Genomic DNA, 24,533 nt, shown 5'->3' on the forward strand with positions numbered 1-24,533 from the left:
AAACCAGTGGCAGAGCTAAGAATATAACTCAGGTTTCCAGAGTCCCAGTTGAGTGCTCTGTTCACTAGACTTGACTGGCAACCCAGAACACATGATGAATATCTCCAAGTTAGCTCCCAGTTTCCTCACAGGCATCAGCAAGAGTTGCCATCATATTTTTGGACTTAAATATTAAAATCTGAAAATGTCTTTAAAATAATTACATTTTTTTCTAACACGGTGATAATTTTTTGAGATCCAGAAGAGCAAAGTCAACATGGTGGTTTGTATACTGCACTACATGACAAGTTAAGTTAGTCAAACTTGGAATTTCCATTTTGTGATAAATGTTGCCTTTCAAAATTTGTTTGGAATGAAAGCAAATATTTTCAAAATTTCCAGTTTTGGAAAATTGTGTTTTGGAATTTCAAAATTTCATTCAAATTTTATTTTATGGGTCAGTTATATTATTTTTATTATTTTGTTGCATAGCTTAGTGACTACGTATCAAATTGTTTCACAATACCACAAACTGGAGACACTGATCTAGAAAATAACTGTCACAATCAGTGCTAAACAGCAGTCACTCTTAATGATGTTAAAAATAAAATAAAAATAATACAACATTGCAACTACAATTTTAAGTCATATTATGACACATCAGTAGCAGTGCATAACATTCACTGATGTGTCATGAAAAGAGATAAAATAATAATATAAAAATGCTAAAACATAATAAAATAGAATTCAATTTTTTTTCCAACACAACTACTTTCCTAAATGAAAATGTTTTCCATTTCCATTCCAAACTATTTTTCCCCCACAGGAATTTTATTCAAAAGCAATATAATTTTACAAAAAACTTAGTTTCACTGAAACAGCTTTTTCCAGTGAAAAACTTTTACATTTTCAGACCTGTTCTAACGATAAGAATGTTCTTTAAAATTTGCTTCTACACCATCTAAATTCAGGCAAAACAGTTCTATTTTGTGTTCTTCTGCCTTAGTTCCCACCATTCCTACAGCTGTTCTTGTTCTCTGTGAGATACCATCAACTGTGTTAGAAGACAGAATACAAAGGCTTCCATCCTGCAAAAATTTGACATACACCAAGTTCACCAACTCTTACTCAGCTACAGTCTTGTCAGAGGAGCCATCAGCAAGTACAGTAATAAACCTAATTTTCTATATGCATTTCTGAGATGCGTTCCTAGGACCCTTTGCAGTTGCCTCTATAAAGCCTTTCCCTGTAGAGGTATCAAGAGTTTGATCCAAGATTAATGCCACTATTGGCCTGCAACGTAGAGCATTTCAAGATCTCTAAAAAGCAAAATCATGTTTAGCAATGGTGTAAGAGGCGTTAAACAAAGTTTGTAGCTCCTCATGTTGCATTTTACTAAGCAGTTTAGTGCTAAGAGCTTCTTGTGGACAATCTGATACATTTTCTGCTCCTATGCATTTAACATGAGCAGAAGTGTGGGCATGCACATATAAGGAATCAGTTCTAAAGCTCTTACACCCACTTACAAGAGGACTTTCCCAACAAGAAAACTTCTCATGCTTTCTGCAAATTACACAAAACACATAATCTTTCCTTCAAGAAAATCCTGAATATTTAGCTTTCTAGGATTTCTGGAAACCGCATATACATTCATATATGTCCAAGTTTCTCACATTCCTCAACATATTCCTCTGTGCCATGTTCTTCATGTTCACTGAGCCAGGGGCTTCAGTATTATTCTTTGCCAATTAGGGTGAATTTTGTTGTTGTTTTTTGTTTAAACTTAAAAAAAAAAAACAATCAAGTGGTTTGACTTGTTCCAGACATTTTTCTCATATACAAAAAAATCAACCACTTCTCTGTGTGTATAGTTTTTATTCAAATATGTTTTCAAATGTATTATATAAATTGCAAATTAGCTCTTCCTGCTTGGCCCAGGAAGTATAACTAGTAATTGCAAGGCTAACAAATTAGGAAGAGGCCATCTCATTCCTAAAATCAAATTGTGTTTTGCAGAAGAAGCAAATAATCACATTGTAATGTATAGTCTATTTTATTTTAGTACATAGCACACTCTTGCTTGGCTGGAAAATTAAATTTGCTTTGAACTACCTTCCTTTGAACTATCTGACTATAATTGAAAAGCTCAGACTCATTCTCTACCTTCTCCAAGAACCCCATAAATCTGATCAGAGCACTAACAGACACCAGACTCTATCTGAGGCTTATATCAGGTATGCTCAATAATGTATTTCTCCCTGGTCCCACTCCTTCTTCTTCCAAGGCATTACTTGTGTGGATGACATCAATTAGGCCCGTCCACCTCCTCTTTGACTATCAGTTTAGCCTCTCTTCCCCGTTCGGTCTCCTCCCCTCTGACTTACCTAAGTTCTATTGCTCTGCTTAGCCATTAGCCAACTTTTGAGGCAGCTGAGGTCTTTTTACTCCATTTCCACTCACCCCCTCTGGCCACACTCTCTTCTGTCAGACAACTTGATCCTGCTGTGTTGGAGATCACCAAACTCTCACGCTGCATCCCCTGTTGTCCTTGTTCAGCCAACATGAAACCTGAAACTAATTATTATCTGTTTTACCTAGGAGCCCTAGTCATGGACCAGGACCCCATTGTGGTAGACACTGCACATACACAGATTAAAAAAATGATCCTTGCTCCAGAAGGCTTGCCAGGAAAGCACTTCTATTTGTCCTGGACAAAAGAATTTTCCAAGCCTGAGCTATGTACTGTGCCCTGAGATTGGAAAATAGGTATGCTTTCACTTTCTAATCATATCTTTTATATAAATCACTACAACAGGGAACTTCCCTAGCTGTGGGAAAGAAAATAACAATCTGCTTAACTATTCAACGTAAGAAAAATACTGCTGGATAATTTATTAGAATCAAAATCCAGTGATTTAGACTTATGAATTAGGTTTGTTACAAATGGACTAGCGAATGAATAATAAAAGCAGATCTGATTTGTTGATTTAAGGATATTTATTTTGTATGTTTTGACATGTGCTGTTGAAAATTTGTGTTAATGGCATACAAAGCTTTCATTTTTTGCATCTCTGTGCCTATTGCCATTAAATAATTGTCTCTCCACACACACACCCCAATTACCTGCAACTGTGAAAATTTAAATTGATAAAAAAATCTTCAAAATAAACATCCATAGTATCCATTAAAGCTATCAAAATAAAAACTGAATTCTGCCAAGCCTAAGAATACTCTATCCAAATGAACATTTAAGGCCTCCCCCCAATAATAAAGCCTACAAATAACTTGCAGGGAATCTAATTGGGGACAGGCTAGGGAAGGCAAAAGACCAGTTGTCTAAAGTTGTCTATAAAAACCTGTGTGAATTTTTTTTCAAGGTTATTAAAATACAACTAGAGCTGGTCAGGAAATGTAGGGATCTGGGGTTTGATTTTTTAATACACATAAGTGACTCTGGCTTTTTTTAAATATGTGTATATATTTAAGAAGTCCTCATATGCATCTGATGGGAAGAGTATGAGAGGGAATGGTACAGCAATTTTGCAGGTTTTGGTAAACGTGTATTGGTATTCTAACAGAACCAAGCTTGCCCCACGCAGGTTATTCCAATGTAGAAATCCAGCTAAATACCAGCTGAGTGCTTACTTTACTTAGCTCAAATCTTTTGCTTTGATATGTTCAAAAGCCTTCTAAAAATACAGGAAACTGCACCAGGTATTTTTTATGACAGGACCTTATCCCCACCCTTTTTTAGCACTTTTCCAAGTTGGATTTGGCTAGTTTTTTATGGACCTGAGATTAAATCACCATAAACAAAGTAGGTAAGAGTCTGGCAATCTTTTTTTTTTATTATTCCAAAAGAATAGTTTTAAAATCACATATCATACCTCCAACAAACCCATCATCTTTTGTAGTCTCTGTTTGGATATTGGACTGATTTGATGCTGTCACCTTTGCAGTATTAATGGATTCCAGCAGGGAGACAAATTCCAGAAAGTTAGATTCATTGGGTATTTGTCCTTCTTTAGCTTCTAAGTCAGATTTAGAAGTTGGCAAGGTCTTTTCTTTATCACGGATTATCTCCATGGAATTCTTACTTAAAAAGATGTCTGTCCCACTGTCTACACTCAGCACTCGAATGTGTCTCTTTTCATTGGCAGTTTTATAAGACAGTGGATCAAGGTTCTGTTCACTTTCTTTAGAATTGGAAGTGGTGACCAGCAAATTCTCCGAAGCATTCTCCAGATTTGGACCTAAATAAGTGTTAGTTTCTGAATGGTTATTTTCAGGATTGCTATGGTCCTTTACTGCATTGTCCAGATCACCAGACTCATAGCCAGAACACTGGTTGGATGATACATCGACCTTTAAATGTTCTGGAGTTCTTCCACTTTCACTGGCTTCCAGATGAACATTGCCTCCACCATCACCAGACAATTCAAAAGTTATAACCGGAATTTTGATCTGTTCATTATTTTGTTGACTGTGGAGATCTGCTATAGCTACAGCAAAGTCTGGGTTTGAGCTAGTTTTCTCAGTACCTGACACCTTCAGATGGAGAGAACCTTCTAAATCACTCATCGTATTTGGTGTACTACTCATTGTAATAACTATTTTAATGGGTTCATGTAAATTAAGTTGGTCTCCAGGGAGAGAACTGTCAACAAGAGCAATAGCAACCTCACCATCTGAATAATCAAGATCTTCGTTGGTGTTATCAACATGAAAAGAAATTTCCACAGGCCCATCGGTCTCTTTGGTTGCAACTGTATTACACTGTGGCCAGTTACGATTAAAGCTTTCATGCGGTGATCCATCTGGGAATTTCTCTCTTTTGTAACTTTTTGGATTACTTAAATGCTCTGAAATAATAACGGAATTTTCACTGCCCCATTGCTCAAAGGAAATGCCAGTTCTTAAAATGTCATACTGTGACAGAGAGAGATTTGACAACTTTTTAACCAGATCTTTGTCCATAAGAATATCTTCTGATCCAAAGTAGCCAGAAGGGAGCATCTTCTCTTCTTTCTCATTTGTTCCATTACTCATAAACGTCTCCATAGCTGCTGGTTTTGTTACTATTGCCGATGTGGTTGAATCTGACATACGGGCTGTAGAAATAGGTAACATATCTGCTTTGATATAGGGTGAGGTAGATAAAACTGGTGGTGAAGCCTGGTCTTCTAACATTGTTACCCCTAATAAGAACATACATATGAGTGAGGTCGCATAAACAAAAGTCATTATGCATTACAGATGTCAATATTCCTACGCCTAAAAGCCAACCTGCAGAGCTAAGGAAACATGGAAATACAGAACAAAATAGTTGATAACTTTGACAGGAATTTACTATGGAATGTCACAATTGTTCTCTGCTAACTGACTTTCACAATTTTTTGCATCTAGCTAACAAATTAGGAAGATAATTTTCTTGATTAGGAATTGTATGAAGAGAGATTTTTATTTTGTTTAATTATTTGGAAATATGGTTCTTACTCATGTGAACCATAAGATAAGGGTTTGCAGGCTCAGGCCCAGTCTCAGGGTGAAAGGGGTCTTTACAATATGTTAGAGTTGCAGTTCCACTCTATGTCTGGTTTCCTCACAGACCAAAAGACAGTAGCAGCAGCAGTGTATACATTTTAAAAAACAAAATAAAATAAAAATCACAAGAACCCAAACAAAAAATAATATCTACCAAACCCAAACATTACACTGCACACACAATTCTCTCCCTGGGGTCAGGATGATAGAAAGAATGAACCAAATGTAACAGATATTAGTCATGTCACTTCATGCACTGCAGGAATCGTCACAGATACTACAGTGATGAGGGTGGTGTAAGAACCTATGCAGAATGGAATCCTGGAACTTGTCATCCATGGACCATTGGAACTGAAGGCACACCAAGGCATGCTGGGAATGTTGTCAGAGTGTATGAGAAGAACCAGAGACTTTAAGGGAGCAGGATATGTTGTTGAGTCTCTCCAGGCAAACAGCTCAGGAGGGTCTTTGGTGGAGACACGGGAAGAAGCAAAACTGGTAGTGATTCTGCAGGCTGAGTTGACCTGAAAGGGGCAGGCTGTGAAGGAGCACCCAGGAGCTGGAAGACCTGAGAAGAAGCCAGAGGGGCAGGTGGAGAGAAGGACCAGGAACTCCATGAAAAAGAGAGTTCTGTGGACTTTGTTACTGAGACATGGGTTGGATAAAGCTGGGGAGCTAGTAACAGAGGGTCCTGAAGTACCTGGGGAAAGGTGGTCGTAGGCTAAAGAACCAGAAGTAGCCAAGGGCAAGAAGAGGCCACGATCAAAGGAAGCACAGAGAGTTTGGGGTGTGAGCTAAGTACTAGCTTCCATCCTTTGGGGCCCATGGCACTGGGCTTCCAAGAGAGAGTGGAAGGAAGTCCCCTTTACTCCTCTGAATCAAAGTGCACAAGATGCATAGACCCTTAAGAAAGGCTGTGGCCCAGAGCAGGTGAAAGGCAGGGGATGGGAAACTAGTTTTGGGACTTTCTTTGGACTTTTATTTACCCTGGCAGAGGTGGAGTTTTTCTAATTTAGCTAGAGAACTCAATGAAACTACACAATTAGCTATCCCCAAGGAGGAGAAAGCAGCCACACTTGGCCCTGGAACTGGTAAGCCTCTGGTACAGGCTGTGCATGTGCTGGAAATACTTTTGGCAAGCAATGTTTATAGAAAACAGTTAATAAAGGTAAAAAACCAAAAGCTTTCAAGATACCTTTGAGATCTTCAACAGTTTCTTGTGCTGGCAGCTCCTAAAAAATGAAATATATTAAATTAATTGTGTTCAAATTAAATACTGTTTTTAAAAATGCAAAATTTAAACTCAACAATCATCTCATCAATTGTTAATACATAACATTCAGTAACTTGTGAATGCACCAGTGGGAGTTGCAGATAGTGGAAGGTGAGAAGAAGGTGATACAGTATCAGTAATGTTCTACGTAATAGTTCAAATCACATTTGTGACATTCAGGATAAATTGATGGATGGATTTTTTTGCCAGTCAGCAGCCCCAGATGTGGGTTTTTAGTTAGAAGGGGACAGAGAGCACATATATTGGTTTCCCTTTTTCAAATTATGGATTTTTTAATCTGTTAGATTGTCAGGTTTCCTTTCCAGTATTTGAAAAAGAATCTCTGACACAACGCTGGAAAAGAAAGCCATCTAATTTAGCAAACGAGGTTGATAACCTGAAAAAGGGTACTATGGAGAAAATCAATGTGGCGTTGCTCCACTTAGTAGCCAGAAGTGCCTGTGGCACTGGGAGCAGGAAGACCATTTATCCCATCTTCTCTATGCTCCTGCTGCTGATGCCCAGACAATCAGGAGCAGGAGCCTGGGCTGGCAAGGGAAGAGACTGGGACAAGGGGAGGGAAGAGTGGATCTGGGACAAGGAGATGAGGAGGGACATTGGGACAGAGACAATGACAGGTGGGGGAGGCTAGGGCAGAAAGGTCTGTAATACCTAGAGCACATTTCCCTCAGAACCTGAAGTAGAATCCAGGATTCCTGAGTGTAAACATTCCTCTGCTATCAGCAAATAGCTGTGAAACCCACTGGCAAAATGTGTGCCTCATCTCCTTCTAGTGGTTGTCCAACATAGAGGGTGACAACCTACTACTTCTACCAGTTACCCCATTATTACTCAAGTGGCAGAAGTCTGTGCTGTGGATGTAAAGGTTCTAACCCTGCTTATGAGCCATGTGGGACTCTATATGGTTCTATATGATGGAATTTGTTTTGTTAGTTACATTTTTGAAAGTACCGGACATTAAAAAACTACATTAAAAGAACATTAAAGTTGCAAAGTCAAAGTCAGAAAGTGCCAGAATTCAAACTGTCCATGCAATCTTCATTCATCCCCCTTGTGTGTATGCATTATGACACAGTCTTTAATTACACAGTCATGTAATATTTTTTCTAGAAGACCCTGCCTCATTCAGTGCAGAGGAATAACTGTGCTGTGCAACTGAATCAGGGTTGTGTAGTGAAAGAGGCTGTTTTCTGTAGGACCCCTGCTCACATTTGTTGCCAAAGTTGGAAGGTGTGTAGGGAATGAGGCATAGGACAGCAGGCAAATAAAGGATGATTTTATTGTTTAGTAAGTTGAATTATGCACTTGAAGTTTGGATTCTATCCCTGCCTCTGCCACAGTTCCTGTGTGAAGCTGCGCAAGTCACTTAAACCAAACTTTTCACAGATGAATTCATTTTCTGTGTGCCCAAGTTGATAACATCTGGATTCTAATATGCAGAAGGTCTGAGCACTAACAAATGCAACTGAAATCAATGACAGCTCATCTCTGAACAAATAAAGCACTACCAAATGCTAAATTTCTGAAAAATGATCTCAAATTGCACACCCAAAATTCGTTGGCACTTTTGACATTCATGTGTCTATGCCTCAGTTTGTCATCTGTAAAATGGGAGTTATAGTATTATTTTACAAGCGTGTTGTGAAGATAACTCCATTAAGGTTTGTGAAGCACTGAAATGCTACAGTGGTAAACACCCTGGATAGTCCCACAAGAAAATTAATAGTTCTGTACGCAATGCAAGATTTTAATAGTGTGCAGTAAATGGGGGCTAGGGAGACACATTGAGCAATGAGGATAAAATGAAATATTGAATAGCTACTCATTAAGTGAGCACCATACAACCTGAGCGCTGACGGAGGCAAGCGTTCTATGGAAAAATAGTATGTGATCATGTAATTAAAGATTTATCACAATGCATAAGGGGTCTGGATTAAGGCTTCACAGGCAACCTTAATTTGTCATTTCCTGAGTGCTCGACTTTGCTACCTTTATGTTCTTTCTATAGTTTTTGGTATGTAATATGTATGTACATTGTCACTCAACTTCAGCTGCCCCACTGGCTTTAGAATGTAATTGATCCAGGAATGTTTCAATAGTTTAGAGTTCTATTCATGTTGTAAACCCCATCGTGGGAGTTAAGTCAAATGTGTATATTTCGAGACAGGCCCCGAAATCTGAGATAGGGGTCATTTTATAAATCTAAAAATAAATACAGTAATGAGGAATAGCTGTGTGAGGGTTGTTACTAATGGCCCGGGAGAAAAGTCATTCTAGGCACACACAGTGGTTGCGCTGCATGCTTTAGCAGTCTGCAATAAAAGTGCTCTCTTTGCCTCCAGGAAGCTCCCTTTCCTTGGTGTGAAAGCAGCAGCCGGTCCTAGTTGTTCTGTGGCCTGAAGATGCAGACAGATTCCTACTGGAATTCACAGAAGTGCCTAAGCAGGTTACAAATGCCTTTGTAAATTTGGCTCTTTGAGACTAGGCAAAGACTGACCAATCCAGTGCAGCAAGCAAGATAGCTGCTCTGGCCTGCCTGAGTACTAAAAGCAGGCTGCTACAAGTCAAACACCGGAAATAGCCCTTTGTATGTCTGTGCAGTCAGTTCCATAATTTACATGCACTTGTATGTACTCCCATAGGATATGAGACACTTTGAGATACATTGTATAGCTCTGCACAAAAGTAAGGTATAGATACAGAAAACAGCCTACTAACCACGACTCCAGAAGAGTGGTGCAAGTTTATAGCCTGTACTCTTGAACTGCCATAGATTGTTGGGGTCGAGTCATTTTGCTTGACCTCTTCAATTGTACCATTGTCTCCTATGTTATTGCTGACCCAAAATAAGAAAGTAAAATGTCAGTGGTGGCATCTCTTAAAATAACTATGAGTGTGTTTTCATGCACAGCCGCTGACCCGTATTTATGACACAAAAATATTATCAAAATCACAGTACTTGAACTGGGGGTCAGAGTGAGGAATGATGGTAGGGCACTTCCCAAGTGACAGTATGCTCCAAGGTTTCCTCTCTCCCACCCACAAATGAGCAGCTGTGAAAACTGTGTACATCACAAAACTTTCTACTCCCCCCAATTCAAACACTGAAAGATCAACAATAGAAAAAATAATACTTGTAGAAGTTTTATGAGGAACAAAAAGACACAATCTTAGACCCAAAAAATATCAACACAAAATGATTCTGACATTCCAGAGAAATAGGACACAGCCAAGCTAAACACACAGTGCCACCACTCCAAGCTCGGTGTATAGACTGGCTCACCTGTATCTGCCCAATAATTGGTCAACAAATTGATTTATCGCACCAAATACTGGCTTGCCCTTCCTACTAGCAGTATAATAATGAACTGTTAGTATTTCTATGTTACTTTCCATTTACATCATTCAACTGTATCATCTCGGGTATACTCTGTGTGCCTAATGGCTTAGTCATTTATGCACCTCCTAGTAATTATCCATTTGAAACAAATAAATAGTCACAGGGTTGCACGAGATCTGTGTTGTATTATAGTCATTAGACACTGAACAAAATAGTTTCTTCTCTGCCTTTTGGCTAAAGTCAAGTGCAGTATCAGTTTAACATACGATATGTCTGTCAGTTACAGTAAAGTTTAAAGAAAAGGAGTACTTGTGGCACCTTAGAGACTAACCAATTTATTTGAGCATGAGCTTTCGTGAGCTACAGCTCACTTCATCGGATGCATACCGTGGAAACTGCAGCAGACTTTATATATACACAGAGAATATGAAACAATACCTCCTCCCACCCCACTGTCCTCCAGTGCAGTGCAGTCCAGTGCAGGACAGTGGGGTGGGAGGAGGTATTGTTTCCACAGTATGCATCCGATGAAGTGAGCTGTAGCTCACGAAAGCTCATGCTCAAATAAATTGGTTAGTCTCTAAGGTGCCACAAGTACTCCTTTTCTTTTTGCGAATACAGACTAACACGGCTGTTACTCTGAAACCTGTCAGTAAAGTTTAATTAGCCATTCTGTGGAGGTGTTTTTCTTACAAGCAGCTGAGCACAGACTCTGTTCTGTGGGCAAAGTACAACGTATATAAAGATATTCCACTTGAAATTTCACTGCTATTACCAATGATGTAACACCAAAAGATTTTTTCCTATTTATAGTTTTAAAACACAAATACCTGTAGCTCTATGTCAGCTATAAACTGTATTACCTGGGAGTCACAGACATCTTCATTGCAACACTATATTAATTTAGTTATTTGGCTTCAAATATGCTATTTAAATATGATTCAAATATCACATGTCTATAATCAGGCTGCATGGAAAATTTTTGCCACACATCTTATAACCATAATATTTGAAAACAGGACACAGAGCATTCATTTTCTAGAAAAATACCACTTAAAAATCATGAATACATCTTATCTTTAGCTCTAATGGTAATCAAATGCCATTAATATATCCCTTATATGGAGAAGGAATTTTCCTTTATCAAGTTAAGAATTCTACAGTAACATGGCTGAATAATGAATGTTTAACCAGAAGAGTATAGTGAAAACCTATTCATCCAGATGAAGCAGATGGGTTTGCTTACCTGTCACAATGTTTGATTTCAGTCAAATTTGATATTTGTATTAACTATTTATGGTGGAATTGAGTGTCAGGCTGTCACCAAGAATTATGTAATTGAACTAAGCATTGTAAATGGAACCTCCGAGTGGAGGATGCTTGCTTGACATAAAATGAAAGTTTTATAAGAGGTACTGCTTGGAATAATTAGCAATACAAAAGGCAAAAGAGTGGAAAAGTATGCATCTTCCATTGATCATATTTATTAAGGGATTTTTGGTTCACATTTCAGCAATTCTTAAACAGTGGCTGAGCCTCTTATGTCACTATTTCTGTGTATCTGATATGAGTAAAAAAGAAAATTATAGTTTTGTAGAACGGACAGGATTTAAAAGGAATGGGAGTCTTAACTGCAAACATATACTTTTGACACATACTGGGGAAATAAACATCTTTTATAAATACTGACATCTGCACATCAAAGGAAGATACTTTTGTAGCTAAGAGGGTTTTTTAAGCAGACACTGACATTCTCAAAAGAAGTCACTGCCAGGCAGTGCAGTCTCACAGAGACCTCAGCAATGCTAACAGCTGCTAGGTAACTTAATTTCTTTCCTATTAAACTCAAGTCTGTTGTGCTGGTTTGCAGGGTCTTATCAAAGATTTAATGTTCAAGACTGTAAAAGTTATAATTAACTTTTAATTGCTCTTTTCTCTCTATTCAGTGAATTGCCAGTAAATAAATAAATTAAATACAGCTTTTTTTTAAATGAACATGAATCTGGGGAAGTTACTAAGTGGTGCTTTCACAATGCCTAATTTTGCCATATTTCCTAGCATTTTATTGTGCAAGCTGTCTCATTAACTTCCTTTGACTCTTTGCAAGGTAAGATACTACCCAGAGTGAATAATGGTGCAAGAACTGAGCTCACAGGAAACAGAACATTGTCCTCAGTGGAAGCAGAGAAAGGTGAATGTGAGATATTGTGTACCAGTAAAGGGAACTGAGAAGGCTGAATTTTCCTTTAGAGCAATACTATAGTAAGGCCCAATGAAACCACTATGGGCTCAAGAAGTAGGGACAAACAACTTGAGGGTATAGTATTCACTCATATATTGGGGGAAAGAGTTACTATGTACATGAAGCAGCAATATAATAAGAGCACAAATACTGTAATACCAAAAACCTTATATGTTGATTCTCATCGCAAATGTCTTCATTGCAAGGCTTTATACTGACTCTTTCTATTGAACTGTCTACAGATATTTATACCATGCCCAACAATATGATATCTAAGTGCCTGTATTTGAGTGTACATTCCTGAGCCTCAGACACAACCTCCCTTTTGGGCATCCCAACATTGTGTTATTAGATGGTATAAACTAGTGCCTTTGCCTGTGGTGTGCACTAACATGGAGCACTTCCTTCTCACTAACATCTATCTTAGTCCATCTCTCATTACTTCTTAAGGGCATTTGAAAATCTTTTCATTCCAAATGTGTTTTTAGCATCACCAGTGTTGACTCCATAGTCATTCCTTCTCTAGTCCTCCCCTACATTTCCCCCCTTCATTCAGACAACCTCTGTCAGTTTTATTTGAATTTCTAGAAAGTAGTCTTCAACATTACAGTTTAAATAAAATTTGTTTTATAATGTTTTTTACCAACCCAAGCTCCTTATATAACTACTATTATTTGCCCCTACCTTTCAGATTTTTTTTCATGTATTTTATTAATTTGAGTTTAGTTTTAAAGGCTGTAATTAAATTTGCTGTGATTCTACATTGCATTTTGTAGCAAAGAGCTTTTTCCTGCTGAGATGAAGTTATATTATACAGAGATTTACTTGAAGTCAAACTAGTCCACTAGAGACACAAGGTAGGAGAGAGAGAATTAAGAGATAATAGCTGCATAAACCTGAAACCACACACTCCTGTGAGTATAATGATGGTCACATTCCTTCCTTCCTTGCTCCTGCAACTCCCCTTGCAGCTCACATTTAGTGAGCAACAGCCCGGTAGCCTTTATTTTCTCTGCTCCTACATTTGGCTCTGAGTATTGCCACAAGAGTACACATAGTCCAGATGCAGAGTCACCAGTATTTGCTCTCCAGAACATCATCTGGGCAAGGCTGGGGCAAACAGAGGAAAGGAAACCAAGCAAAAAAGAACACAAAAGAATGTGGAGGGAGAGAATTAGCAAGTGGAAGGAAAAAGACTAGAAAAGGACAACCAAGAGAGAAAACAGACAAGAAAAATGAAGAGCCTGACAATTGTGCCAAGATATGATGCAAGAAGACACAACGGGAGGGGAGAGGACCCTTTGCAATGATGATGTGGCGCCAATAAGAGAGGTCCAGAAACCCTCAGGTATGTCCCTATGTAAGACTTAAAATACTGAACATAAACAAAAAAATTAAATTAAAAAAAGAGTAACAGCCCCCTTGCGCACTGCTTGCAAAAACAAAACCCTCATTACAGTCATCAGGAGTGTCTGCTGGGCAGGAAATGCAGGATCAGGTTGCAAGCTTGTACTTGTGATGAAACTATGGAATGGTTCTGCATTATGAAAAACTTACCTAAGATTTGAGCAGTGAATTGCATTTTCTCTTTTGGCCTCTTTATCTTTGCTTTGCCTTCCATTCTTTCGCGAGATCCTTTGTTGAATTACTTCTCCTTTATCAAACATAAGGTGCAGGCGATAACTGACTACCTTTATTATTGTGAAAAACACAGTCACAGAACTACAGTAGATAAAAACTGTGACTGCATTTGGAGGGAAAGCCTAGAGAAGAGAATAATAAAGAGTTAATGAAACAGTCAGCAATCTATCAGAAGAAGATACTATTATTTATTCACAATGTAGTAACATCTTTTTACCCTTTATTTCTTATTGTCTGATACTGCTAACACCACTAAGTTTTCCTAACACTTCAGAATTGTTGCATTTCCAAAGAATTTTACTATTTCAACTCATATGAAGGCTGTAAATTTCAAACCATTTCCTTTGGCTAGCTACGGTATATCAAATATCTTAAAAATCAGTCAAAAATTATTTACAATAGACAGTTGCTATGAGAGTTCTTAAAACATTTCCCCCTCACTCCCTCGGCTAGCAACAATAGCAAGTATTACATACACTTATGAGCTTTAGATTGGGCCCTAGATGTAGTATCAACTCAAAGGTCATTTGGACGCAAAAGATATTTCAGTAGAAATCTTGATTTATTTCACATTGGTTTTTCAAGAAGGGAATTCAGACATTGCTAGATGACACAGCTAGGAATCTCTCTGTATATGTAGGTATGAATACATCTATTTTCAGTTTTTTATTGGAGTCCAAATGGATCACACACCACATTTTATTTCAAAAAAGTAATTTTTTCCCCCTTCACTTCAAAAAATCTCAATGGTTCTCTTGAAATTGTATATGCTTGATCTCTTCTGTGTTGCTGCTATTAGAGAGTGCAGCGTTACTTCTGTTCTGATGTCAGCTTAGTGTAGCACTATACTTTCCAAGATGTATCTGGGAAAATTTTCAGACAAATCTTTTTTTTTTTTTTTAAGATCCAATCTGATTCATAAGTAAAGAGTCTATTGCATGGGAATGGAGTAGCTATTAACAACTAAGTGTTACTGTGAAAGGCATGTTATAAATAACTAAAGATGTTAATTTCTACAAGTTGCAGCTCAGTCCAGAGTACTGAAGTGCATGCTTAACTTTAAACACACAAGTAGTTTCACTGAAGTCAAAGGGGCTACTCACACGCTTAAGCATGTACATCAGTACTTTTCTGGTTTTGATATTAATACAGCTTGAGTGATTGCCACCAATTTGCCTGAGTCCATGGGTGTCTTGCAAAGTGAGCTCACCTAGTTTTCAATAGCTCAACCAACATCTACCTCAGGTGGGCCCACCTGCGCCTTACACTCTCTCAGAGTGGATCAAGAACTCTCTCAGGACCTAAACACAAAGTGTGGTCAGCAATGGGCCCTGACCTAGCCTGCCTTCTTGGGTTATGGTACAGGGAAGATCCTTCCTCCTGGCCCTGGCTTCACCAAGGAATGGCAGCCATATGAAAGATACAGTCAGCTCTTTTTTTCAGCCTGCTGGGCCCTGACCGATTGCCATCTACTCCGAGCCCTTCTAGCCACTGGAGCTCCAAGGCTCACTGGCTCTACCTGTGGCTGAACCTAGAAGGCCTTTTTAGGCTACCCTGGAGGTCCAAAACTCTCTGCCCTTCTTTTCATAAAGGGTCACTTCCTCAAGTGGGCTGGACCAAGCCACCGCAGTCTCCGGCAGGGGGCAGTGAGTGTGTGGTACACCTCATCGCAGAGATGACCAACAGACAACCCGATATGCAGTCAAATCTCCTGGGAAAGCAATGGAAAAGAAAAGCTCCTTGGGAACAAATAATCTGAAATGTCATATTTAGATTTATTGCATCATTATACAATTTGGAAATACAATGTGAAAGAACCAATAACCCTTTACAAAAGCAAGTTTAGGGAAGTATTCTGTCCAACAAAAGACACATGAAACAGTCACTAAAACCACAACAAATGACTCAAGAATATCTGGACGTGTGCTGTCTTGTATCTTGTAAAATATGCTAGAGTTCAAGCTTGCACAAATTCATCCCTTGATTTTAATGGAATTACACTAGTAGGGATGAATTCAGCCCAATGACTTTGTGATTGTATTCTCTCACACAGAACATATTAGAGCCCTGTGTAATTGGGTAGAATGAAAGATCTAATTCCTAATGCCTTATTAGAGCCAATAAAACAGAATTTTTAAGAAATAGCATGATCATTTTGGAGGGTTGATTACAATATTAGTTATGTTGCAAATTATTATTCAACGCGCATTTTTTAAACGTAGGCCAAACATTACAAAGGGACAATTGGGAGGCTGCTCATGATACTGAGGTACAGGTTTGTTTTTCTTGATAGGGAAACTATTGACAGCAAAAGGTACTGCCCTAACAGTGTTATGGACTGAAATCCTCAGTTCATGCAACAGGTTCAATATGGGTGGTACTACGCTCTCAACGTTTCTCAACCTTCTTCTGGAAGAAACAACCTCTAGAGAAGAGAGGGTGCCTATTCAAGACCTATCCTAAGTGCTGAAACTTCCAACAAGGTGTGACAAATTGGGGTTTTAGTCACCTTGTTATGTGGCATGTGAGTCTTACTGTCTTATACTACACCTCTACCTCAATATAACGTGGTCCTCAGGAGACAAAAAATCTCACCGCGTTATAGGTGAGTCCGCGTTATATCAAACTTGCTTTGGCTCCCCCCGTTCCTTGTTCCCTGACCGCCCCCTCCAGAGACCGCCGTCTCTAATCACCCCCCAGAACCCCACCCAACCCCCCTGCTCCCTGTCCCCTGACTGCTCCGACCCCTATCCACACCCCACACCCCCTGACAGGCACTCACCAGCAGCGTCAGGAAACGGAGCAACTCGGCCCCAGCCCGCTCCACTCTGCCACCTCCCAGCTGAGGCGCTCCACTTCCCGCCACAAGTGAGTGCGGGAAAGTTGGGGAAAGGACGCCCCCTGTACTCACCTATGGCGGGAAGTGGAGCGCCACAGCTGGGAGCTGGTGGAGTAGAGTGGGCTGGGTCTGGGTTGCTCCACTTCCCGCCGCCGGTGAGCACGGGGAGGTTGGGGAAAGGACGTCCTCCGCACTCAACGGTGGTGGGAAGCGGAGCAACGTGGCTCCAGCCCGCTCTGCTTTCCTTGTCCTGGCCCTAGCCGTGTCTCGAGGGTAGGGGGTTGGGGAAAGGTCCCGCTTTCACCTTCGGGAAGCGGAGCACCGCAGCTGGGAGCTGGTGGAGTGGGCTGGGGCAGGCCGCTCCACTTCCGCCACTGCTGGTGAGTGCGGGGGGGGGGCAGGGGATCCCTTCCCCCAAGCCCCCTCCCCTGAGCGACACAGCTGGGGCCGGGGCGAGGGAAGTAGAGTGGGCTACTCCCAGCCCCCCGCTAATCCCCTGGGCCACTCTGGGACTGCCGGGCCCCCAAAAGTGCCCCCCCCACAGCTCCTGCCTCCCAGACCCTGAGGGGGGGAAAGCCCCTTACCGCTGCCGAGACCCTCTATCCCTTATCCAACCCATCAGCCCCGGCCTGGCCCGGCACCCTTAACACGTTGCTCAGAGCAGCGTGTCAGAGCTTTACTGAGTTGTATGTGAACCTGCATTATATCGGGTCGCGTTATATCAGGGTAGAGGTGTAATACTGTGTGTATCTCAGTTTCCCTCTGTATTGTACCAATGCCTAGGCTGTGGGAATTGGGTGTGTGACTTCTGCTGAGGCCCTCAAGGCGGGGAGGCTGTTCAGAGGCCTGCACAGAGGAGATGGCCGATGCCCTTTGTAACCTGAGACCCAGGAGGGGGATGCAACCAGGTGAGACCTTTTGCCCGGGAAGCAGGACAAAAGACCAAAGACCGGAGGACGAGCAACGGGCGTGTCACAGGCCAGGCGGGGGATCCAGGGCAGTCGGCTATGAGGGACTGGAGGAGGGGGAAGTCCAGGCCGTCTGGCCCGGGGCTCCCCCAAAATGGACTCTGTTGAAAGTCACGGACTTCTGTGCTAACAAGCTTTGTGCTACGCTGTGTTCCTGTTGACCAATAAATCCTTCTGCTTTACAACGCTGGCTGAGAGGCACTGATGACTGCGGAGTTGGGGTGCAGGGCTCTCTGGCATCCCCCACCAAGGGAAAGTGTGAGGTGTGAACAGGGATGCGAATGCTCTGAGGTCAGACCAGGAAGGCCATAGCTGAGGAGGCTTTTTGCCCTGGACAGCGTGCCCTGAGGGGAGTCATGCTACCCAGAGTCCTGGCTGGCTTCATACCGAGCAGTTCCAGAGCTTCAGACCTGTGACTCCGTAACACAAGGGCACCAATTCAAACCAGTTTAGTGACACTTTGTGTGATGTGGACACGTGTCCCTTTGGAAATGAACTGAGGGCGGCACCAAACTAATTTCAAAAAGGCTTAAGAAGTTAGTGACTTTTGATCCTTACTAACCTGGGCCAGATTAAAGCCAGCCACCGAAAATTGAAAGGTTGCCTATCCCATTATTTATTGTTCTATAGAGCCCACAGGCATACTAGACACATCATAGTTAAAGACTAGTCCAGGGGTAGGCAACCTATGGCACGTGTGCCAAAGGTGGCATGACAGCTGATTTTCAGTGGCACTCACACTGCCCAGGTCCTGGCCACTGGTCCGGAGGCTCTGCATTTTAATTTAATTTTAAATGAAGCTTCTTAAACATTTTTAAAACCTTATTTACTTTACATACAACAATAGTTTAGTTATATATTATAGACGTACAGAAAGAGACCTTCTAAAAACATTAAAATGTATTACTGGCACGTGAAACCTTAAATTAGAGTGAAAACTCTAGAGTGAATAAATGAAAACTCGGCACACCACTTCTGAAAGGTTGCCGACCCCTGGACTAGTCCCTATTCTGATGAGTTTACAATCCAAAATGTTGCACTAAACAGATGAATGAAGATACAAGAGACACCACCAAGCAGGGGAATGAAAGTAACTGATATCAGATTATGTGGATATTCCATGTAGGCATATATTACAAAATCCCTAAACTCCTCAGATCTTCATACAGAAATATCTTTTAAGCTGGTTAAAAGTAAGACAATTTGCCCTAGATTTTGCCATGGCCATCTCAAAATTGGAACTGGAGAGTGCTATGAAAGACAGAGACAGATTTTTATTTCAGAGATATACTGGCAAAAACAGAATTAAACATGCAAAGGATATTTCCAGAAAGGTAATCTTAAACTCAGCCAAGACCTTCAAGGTGGCTGAACTACTACCTTTACCTATCTGTTCTTTCTGGTAGTGATCATTAAGGCTAAGATTTTATCACAGTTATTTTTAGTAAAAATTAGGAGCAGGTCACAAGCAATAAACAAAAATTCACGGACCTGTCCACGACTTTACTAAAAATAACCTGGGGACAGGTCTAGGCAGGGGGGAAGAATGGAGTACCATGGTTGGGGGAATGGACAGGCTGAGCCCCGTGCCAGCAGCTGCAGCAGGGGGCACAGTCATGGGGGGGGGGGGACACAGTCCTGGCTTCAGAATTGGCAGCAGCTGAAGGACAGGGGTGCGCAGCCCCAGCTGCAGCCGGGAGGAGGAGGGAAAAACAGCCCTGGGAAGCTATGAGGGGGATGCATGGCCCGCGGTGCAGCTGCCGAGCAGGGGTGTGCAACCCCAGTTGCAGGCCCCAGTGAAATCCGCAGGGCTGGAGCACACAGTCACGGCTGCAGCCCAAAACCAAGCCCAGGATGCTGCAGGGCTGTGGCACGCAGACCCGGCTGCAGAACCCACCAAGCCCAGGACACCGCGGGGATAGGGCACGCGGCCCCGGCTGCAGCCCCTGATGGAAGCCGCAGGGCTGGGGCGTGCAGCCCCGGCTGCAGCCCCCGGGGGAAGCTGCAGGGCTGGGGCTGCAGGGTCCTGGTTCCAGCCAGCCCCAGTTGCAGGGCAGGGGTGCACAGTCCCGCCTCCACCTCCTGAAGCCCTAGAACCTAGAACTAGGTTGAGGGGCTTAAAGTGCTAGATGCTGTAAAAGCTAGTCCCTGCCCTAAACAGCTAATGAGGGAGATTTTCAAAAGCAAAAGGGAAGTTAAGTACCCAACCCGCACCAAAAATCAATGCTAGATGGGTGTCTAATTCCCATTTGTACTTTTGAAAATCTCTACCTACAATCTTATTGTAAGACAAGATGCCGCATGTGAGTGAAAACAAACTCTATTCCTGACCCATATCCCCCCACAGATGAAATACAGTAGAACCCCATTTATCTGAGCCTCCATTATCTGGCTCTCCATATTAACTGAACCGGGTGGCAGGGCTCAAGCTGCCAACCCCACTGTCCACGGGGCTGACAGCCTGAGGCCCATGTATTCTCCTGATTATCCAAATTTTTGATTATCCAATCTGGCCCTAGTCCCAATTAGTTTGAGTAAACAGGGTTCCACTGTAATATGCATGTTACAAAAGTCTTCCATTTGTCAAATCACAAAACATCTGCTTTTTTCTGCTAGTCCAATTGTTTTGTCTGCTCTTAGGAACAATTTCATTTTAAAGTATGGTTGTTGCACAATGAAACTACAAATACCAAACTGGCAGGTAACTGGTAATTTTCAACCCTGAACATTGCATAAGATTCCCAAAACAAAACAAAAAAATCACTTCAGAATGCATTAAGGTTGCTAAATGACAAGAATGTAGCTACCTGTCACAAAGCTTACAAAATCCAAGCACTCAAAAACAAGAAAATTAATAGTCAAGGACATCCTTACTCATAGACAGTCGCTGTAATAAATATAATATTCTTATCAAGGATAAAGAGACCTAATCATGGTACATTTGCTCAAGAACAGATACTGCAGCTGACCAGATGATTCATCACAAAATCAGCCAACCTGAAAAAGGCAAGTCTATCCAGAGAGATGAGGAAGAAGCCCAGGAAGTGGAAAGTTAGTTCATGCACATAAATTAGATCTTCTCCCACAGACACCTCCCAACTTTAAATATTTTCACTATTTCATCTTGGTTTCACTCCACAGTTTTTAGGCCCAATGTTCTTTAAACACCTCTATTTTCTATCTCATATGTGATTAGTTTCCGACATCCTCCAGGAAAAGTCATATTTCCTGCAGATCCATTTCTATGTACACCTAGGGAAATAAACACCACAACTTTTATTGCACCACAAATCAGAGTCTGCGAACAAGTTCTAATTTACAATGGCAATCTAAATAACAGAGATAGGATCTATAGCTCTTACTGTCTCACACTAGTAGAAATTGACCTGGCATCCTGGGAAGAAGCAACCCTCATGTTGTTACCTGTTTGGAGTCCAGGAGCATGCCAGTGGAAGCAAATGCCATCTTTGCCAGGAAATAAGATATACAGCCTGATTTTCAAAGATGAGCATCTGCATCTCCTGTGGACTTCAGAGGGATTTGTGGGTGCTTAGCACGTCTGAAAATCAGGGCAATAGGCTTTGTAATAATGGGGCATAAGGCGACTAATGAGGAATATTTAATGTGGCAGAAAGGGTTTTTTCTTCATTAAAGAAAAATCAGCAGAAATGAGTTGAGTCCACAGCCACGAGGACATAAAGAATGGCAAATATTAGAAGCTAGATATTGGGGAACCTAGTACTAATATCATGCACTATTCTAGCTAATAATATGTTCTTGCTCTTTCTGCGTACATCCGATAGTGATAGCACACTAAGAATAGAATAAAAGATTCTGGGTTTTTTCAAGGAAACTATATTTAGCAAACAGAATGAAGCTCCTAGTTACTGCACTCTGTTAAATTATAATTTAGTTGCATTTCTCACATTTTAATAGAAAGAGGTGGATGTAATGAAAAGTGATGTTCTTTCACACACTATTTACGTTGCATCTGTATCTCTATACAGAAGGGGAGAAGTGAGAGTATAATTTGGTCACATTGGTTATTGAGTGTCAGTTTAACTGCTTGTGTACTTTCCTGCATAACAAATTGATTATTAGGCCTAAAAGGCTCACCCATATTTCAGAATGAACACATGAAAGTATTGATGGCAAAATTATAGTACTCTTGGGAAGGGTGGGACTAAAACTGGCATGCACCTCTCAACAGAAGCTGCATTAGCCACTAAAATATACACAAAGTGGGTTTATTACTATTTATCCATCTTTCACTAGGACAGCAAATTCATTCAAAAATCTCAGCAGAGCAAAATGGTATCAGTACAGAAGACCACGAAATTGACTATGTCTGAGGACAACAGTGCAGCACTTAACTGGTACTGACCAGGAGACACTGTCCCACAGTACAATCAAAACGGAGAAAACATAGCAAAGTGGGATGGGGGGTGGGGGTTTAAAAACAGCATCAAGAAAAAATACTCATCCAACTATGTCAGGCTACTTCCCTCCCCCGTTCCCTCTCTCTTCCTTCCCTCCCTAATTCCAACCCTCTGTTCCGTGCCCCCCACCTCCATCCCTACCCCCTGGCCTGTGTCCCCATGACCGCCTCTCAGCCCTGCCGCCTCCACCCATCTTCTCCATGGCCTGTGCCCCCTCCCCGCAGAGGCAGGGCCCGGCTGCCCCCTATCCCCACCCCGTGCCCGGGTCTCCCCGGGCCCCGCTCCCCTCCGCGCGCCGGGCTCGCCCCTCACCAGGTGCAGCGCCAGCGGCAGCGCCAGCAGGAAGAGCCACAGATAAAGGTGGCAGCTGTTGGTGAACTTGCTCTGCTGCGGGTCGTGGTACCAGCCGCCGGTCAGCGCCGCCCACACGCCCTGCCGCAGCAGCTGCACCGCCTGGGACACCATCGCCGCCCGCCGCCTCACCCGCCCCTGCACCGGCTCCTGCGGCTGCCGCAGCCGCTGAGGCTCCTCCCGGCGCCGGGCGCTGGAGCCGCCATGCTGGATGCTGGGGGGATTCTCCCATCATGCTCCGGGCCGCCGCCGCCGAGAAACCCCCACCCCGCCCCCTAGCGGCCGGAGGAAAAGGACCCAGCAGCCTCCCTCCTCCTTCTCCTTCTCCCCTCCATCCCCATCCCTCTCCTCCAGGATCCCCGCCACAGTCCTTCAGCACCTGCTTCTTCCCACGCCCCCACCGCCCTTCCTCCTGCCCCCCATCTCACCCCCATCTCACCCCCAGCCCCCACCGCCCTTCCTCCTGCCCCCCAGCTCACCCCCAGCCCCCACCGCCCTTCCTCCTGCCCCCCCATCTCACCCCCAGCCCCCACCGCCCTTCCTCCTGCCCCCCAGCTCACCCCCAGCCCCCACCGCCCTTCCTCCTGCCCCCCCATCTCACCCCCAGCCCCCACCGCCCTTCCTCCTGTCCCCCAACTCACCCCCAGCCCCCACCGCCCTTCCTCCTGCCCCCAACTCACCCCCAGCCCCCACCGCCCTTCCTCCTGCCCCCCAACTCACCCCCAGCCCCCACCGCCCTTCCTCCTGCCCCCCAACTCACCCCCAGCCCCCACCGCCCTTCCTCCTGCCCCCCATCTCACCCCCAGCCCCCACCGCCCTTCCTCCTGCCCCCAACTCACCCCCAGCCCCCACTCCCCTTCCTCCTGCCCCTCACCCCCAGCCCCCACCGCCCTTCCTCCTGCCCCCAACTCACCCCCAGCCCCCACCGCCCTTCCTCCTGCCCCCCATCTCATCCCCAACCCCACTCCCCTTCCTCCTGTCCCCCATCTCACCCCCAGCCCCCACCGCCCTTCCTCCTGCCCCCATCTCACCCCCAGCCCCCACCGCCCTTCCTCCTGCCCCCCATCTCACCCCCATCTCACCCCCAGCCCCCACCGCCCTTCCTCCTGCCCCCCAGCTCACCCCCAGCCCCCACCGCCCTTCCTCCTGCCCCCCAACTCACCCCCAGCCCCCACCGCCCTTCCTCCTGCCCCCAACTCACCCCCAGCCCCCACCGCCCTTCCTCCTGCCCCCCAGCTCACCCCCAGCCCCCACCGCCCTTCCTCCTGTCCCCCATCTCACCCCCAGCCCCCACCGCCCTTCCTCCTGCCCCCAACTCACCCCCAGCCCCCACCGCCCTTCCTCCTGCCCCCCAACTCACCCCCAGCCCCCACCGCCCTTCCTCCTGCCCCCCAACTCACCCCCAGCCCCCACCGCCCTTCCTCCTGCCCCCAACTCACCCCCAGCCCCCACCGCCCTTCCTCCTGCCCCCCATCTCACCCCCAGCCCCCACCGCCCTTCCTCCTGCCCCCAACTCACCCCCAGCCCCCACCGCCCTTCCTCCTGCCCCCAACTCACCCCCAGCCCCCACTCCCCTTCCTCCTGCCCCTCACCCCCAGCCCCCACCGCCCTTCCTCCTGCCCCCAACTCACCCCCAGCCCCCACCGCCCTTCCTCCTGCCCCCCATCTCATCCCCAACCCCACTCCCCTTCCTCCTGTCCCCCATCTCACCCCCAGCCCCCACCGCCCTTCCTCCTGCCCCCAACTCACCCCCAGCCCCCACCGCCCTTCCTCCTGCCCCCCATCTCATCCCCAACCCCACTCCCCTTCCTCCTGTCCCCCATCTCACCCCCAGCCCCCACCGCCCTTCCTCCTGCCCCCAACTCACCCCCAGCCCCCACCGCCCTTCCTCCTGCC

General features: G+C 43.8%; 1 protein-coding gene across 1 annotated transcript in view; it reads right to left on the reverse strand.

The window, feature by feature from the left end:
- PCNX2 (pecanex 2) overlaps positions 1–22,850 on the reverse strand; it is a 224,597-nt gene extending 201,747 nt beyond the window's left edge. Inside the window, exons 1-6 of the mRNA XM_084623010.1 lie at positions 22,599–22,850; positions 13,957–14,162; positions 9,536–9,653; positions 6,719–6,755; positions 3,867–5,177; positions 2,440–2,553 (exon numbers count right to left, since the gene is read on the reverse strand). Coding sequence (XP_084479136.1) covers positions 2,440–2,553; positions 3,867–5,177; positions 6,719–6,755; positions 9,536–9,653; positions 13,957–14,162; positions 22,599–22,751 — 1,939 coding nt within the window. The 5' untranslated portion in view covers positions 22,752–22,850. The remainder of the gene's footprint in view (positions 1–2,439; positions 2,554–3,866; positions 5,178–6,718; positions 6,756–9,535; positions 9,654–13,956; positions 14,163–22,598) is intronic.
- Between the last annotated feature and the right edge of the window lie 1,683 nt (positions 22,851–24,533).

Source organism: Lepidochelys olivacea (genome assembly GCF_965140295.1).
Source record: "Lepidochelys olivacea isolate rLepOli2 genome assembly, chromosome: 3".
Classification (NCBI taxonomy): domain Eukaryota; kingdom Metazoa; phylum Chordata; order Testudines; family Cheloniidae; genus Lepidochelys; species Lepidochelys olivacea.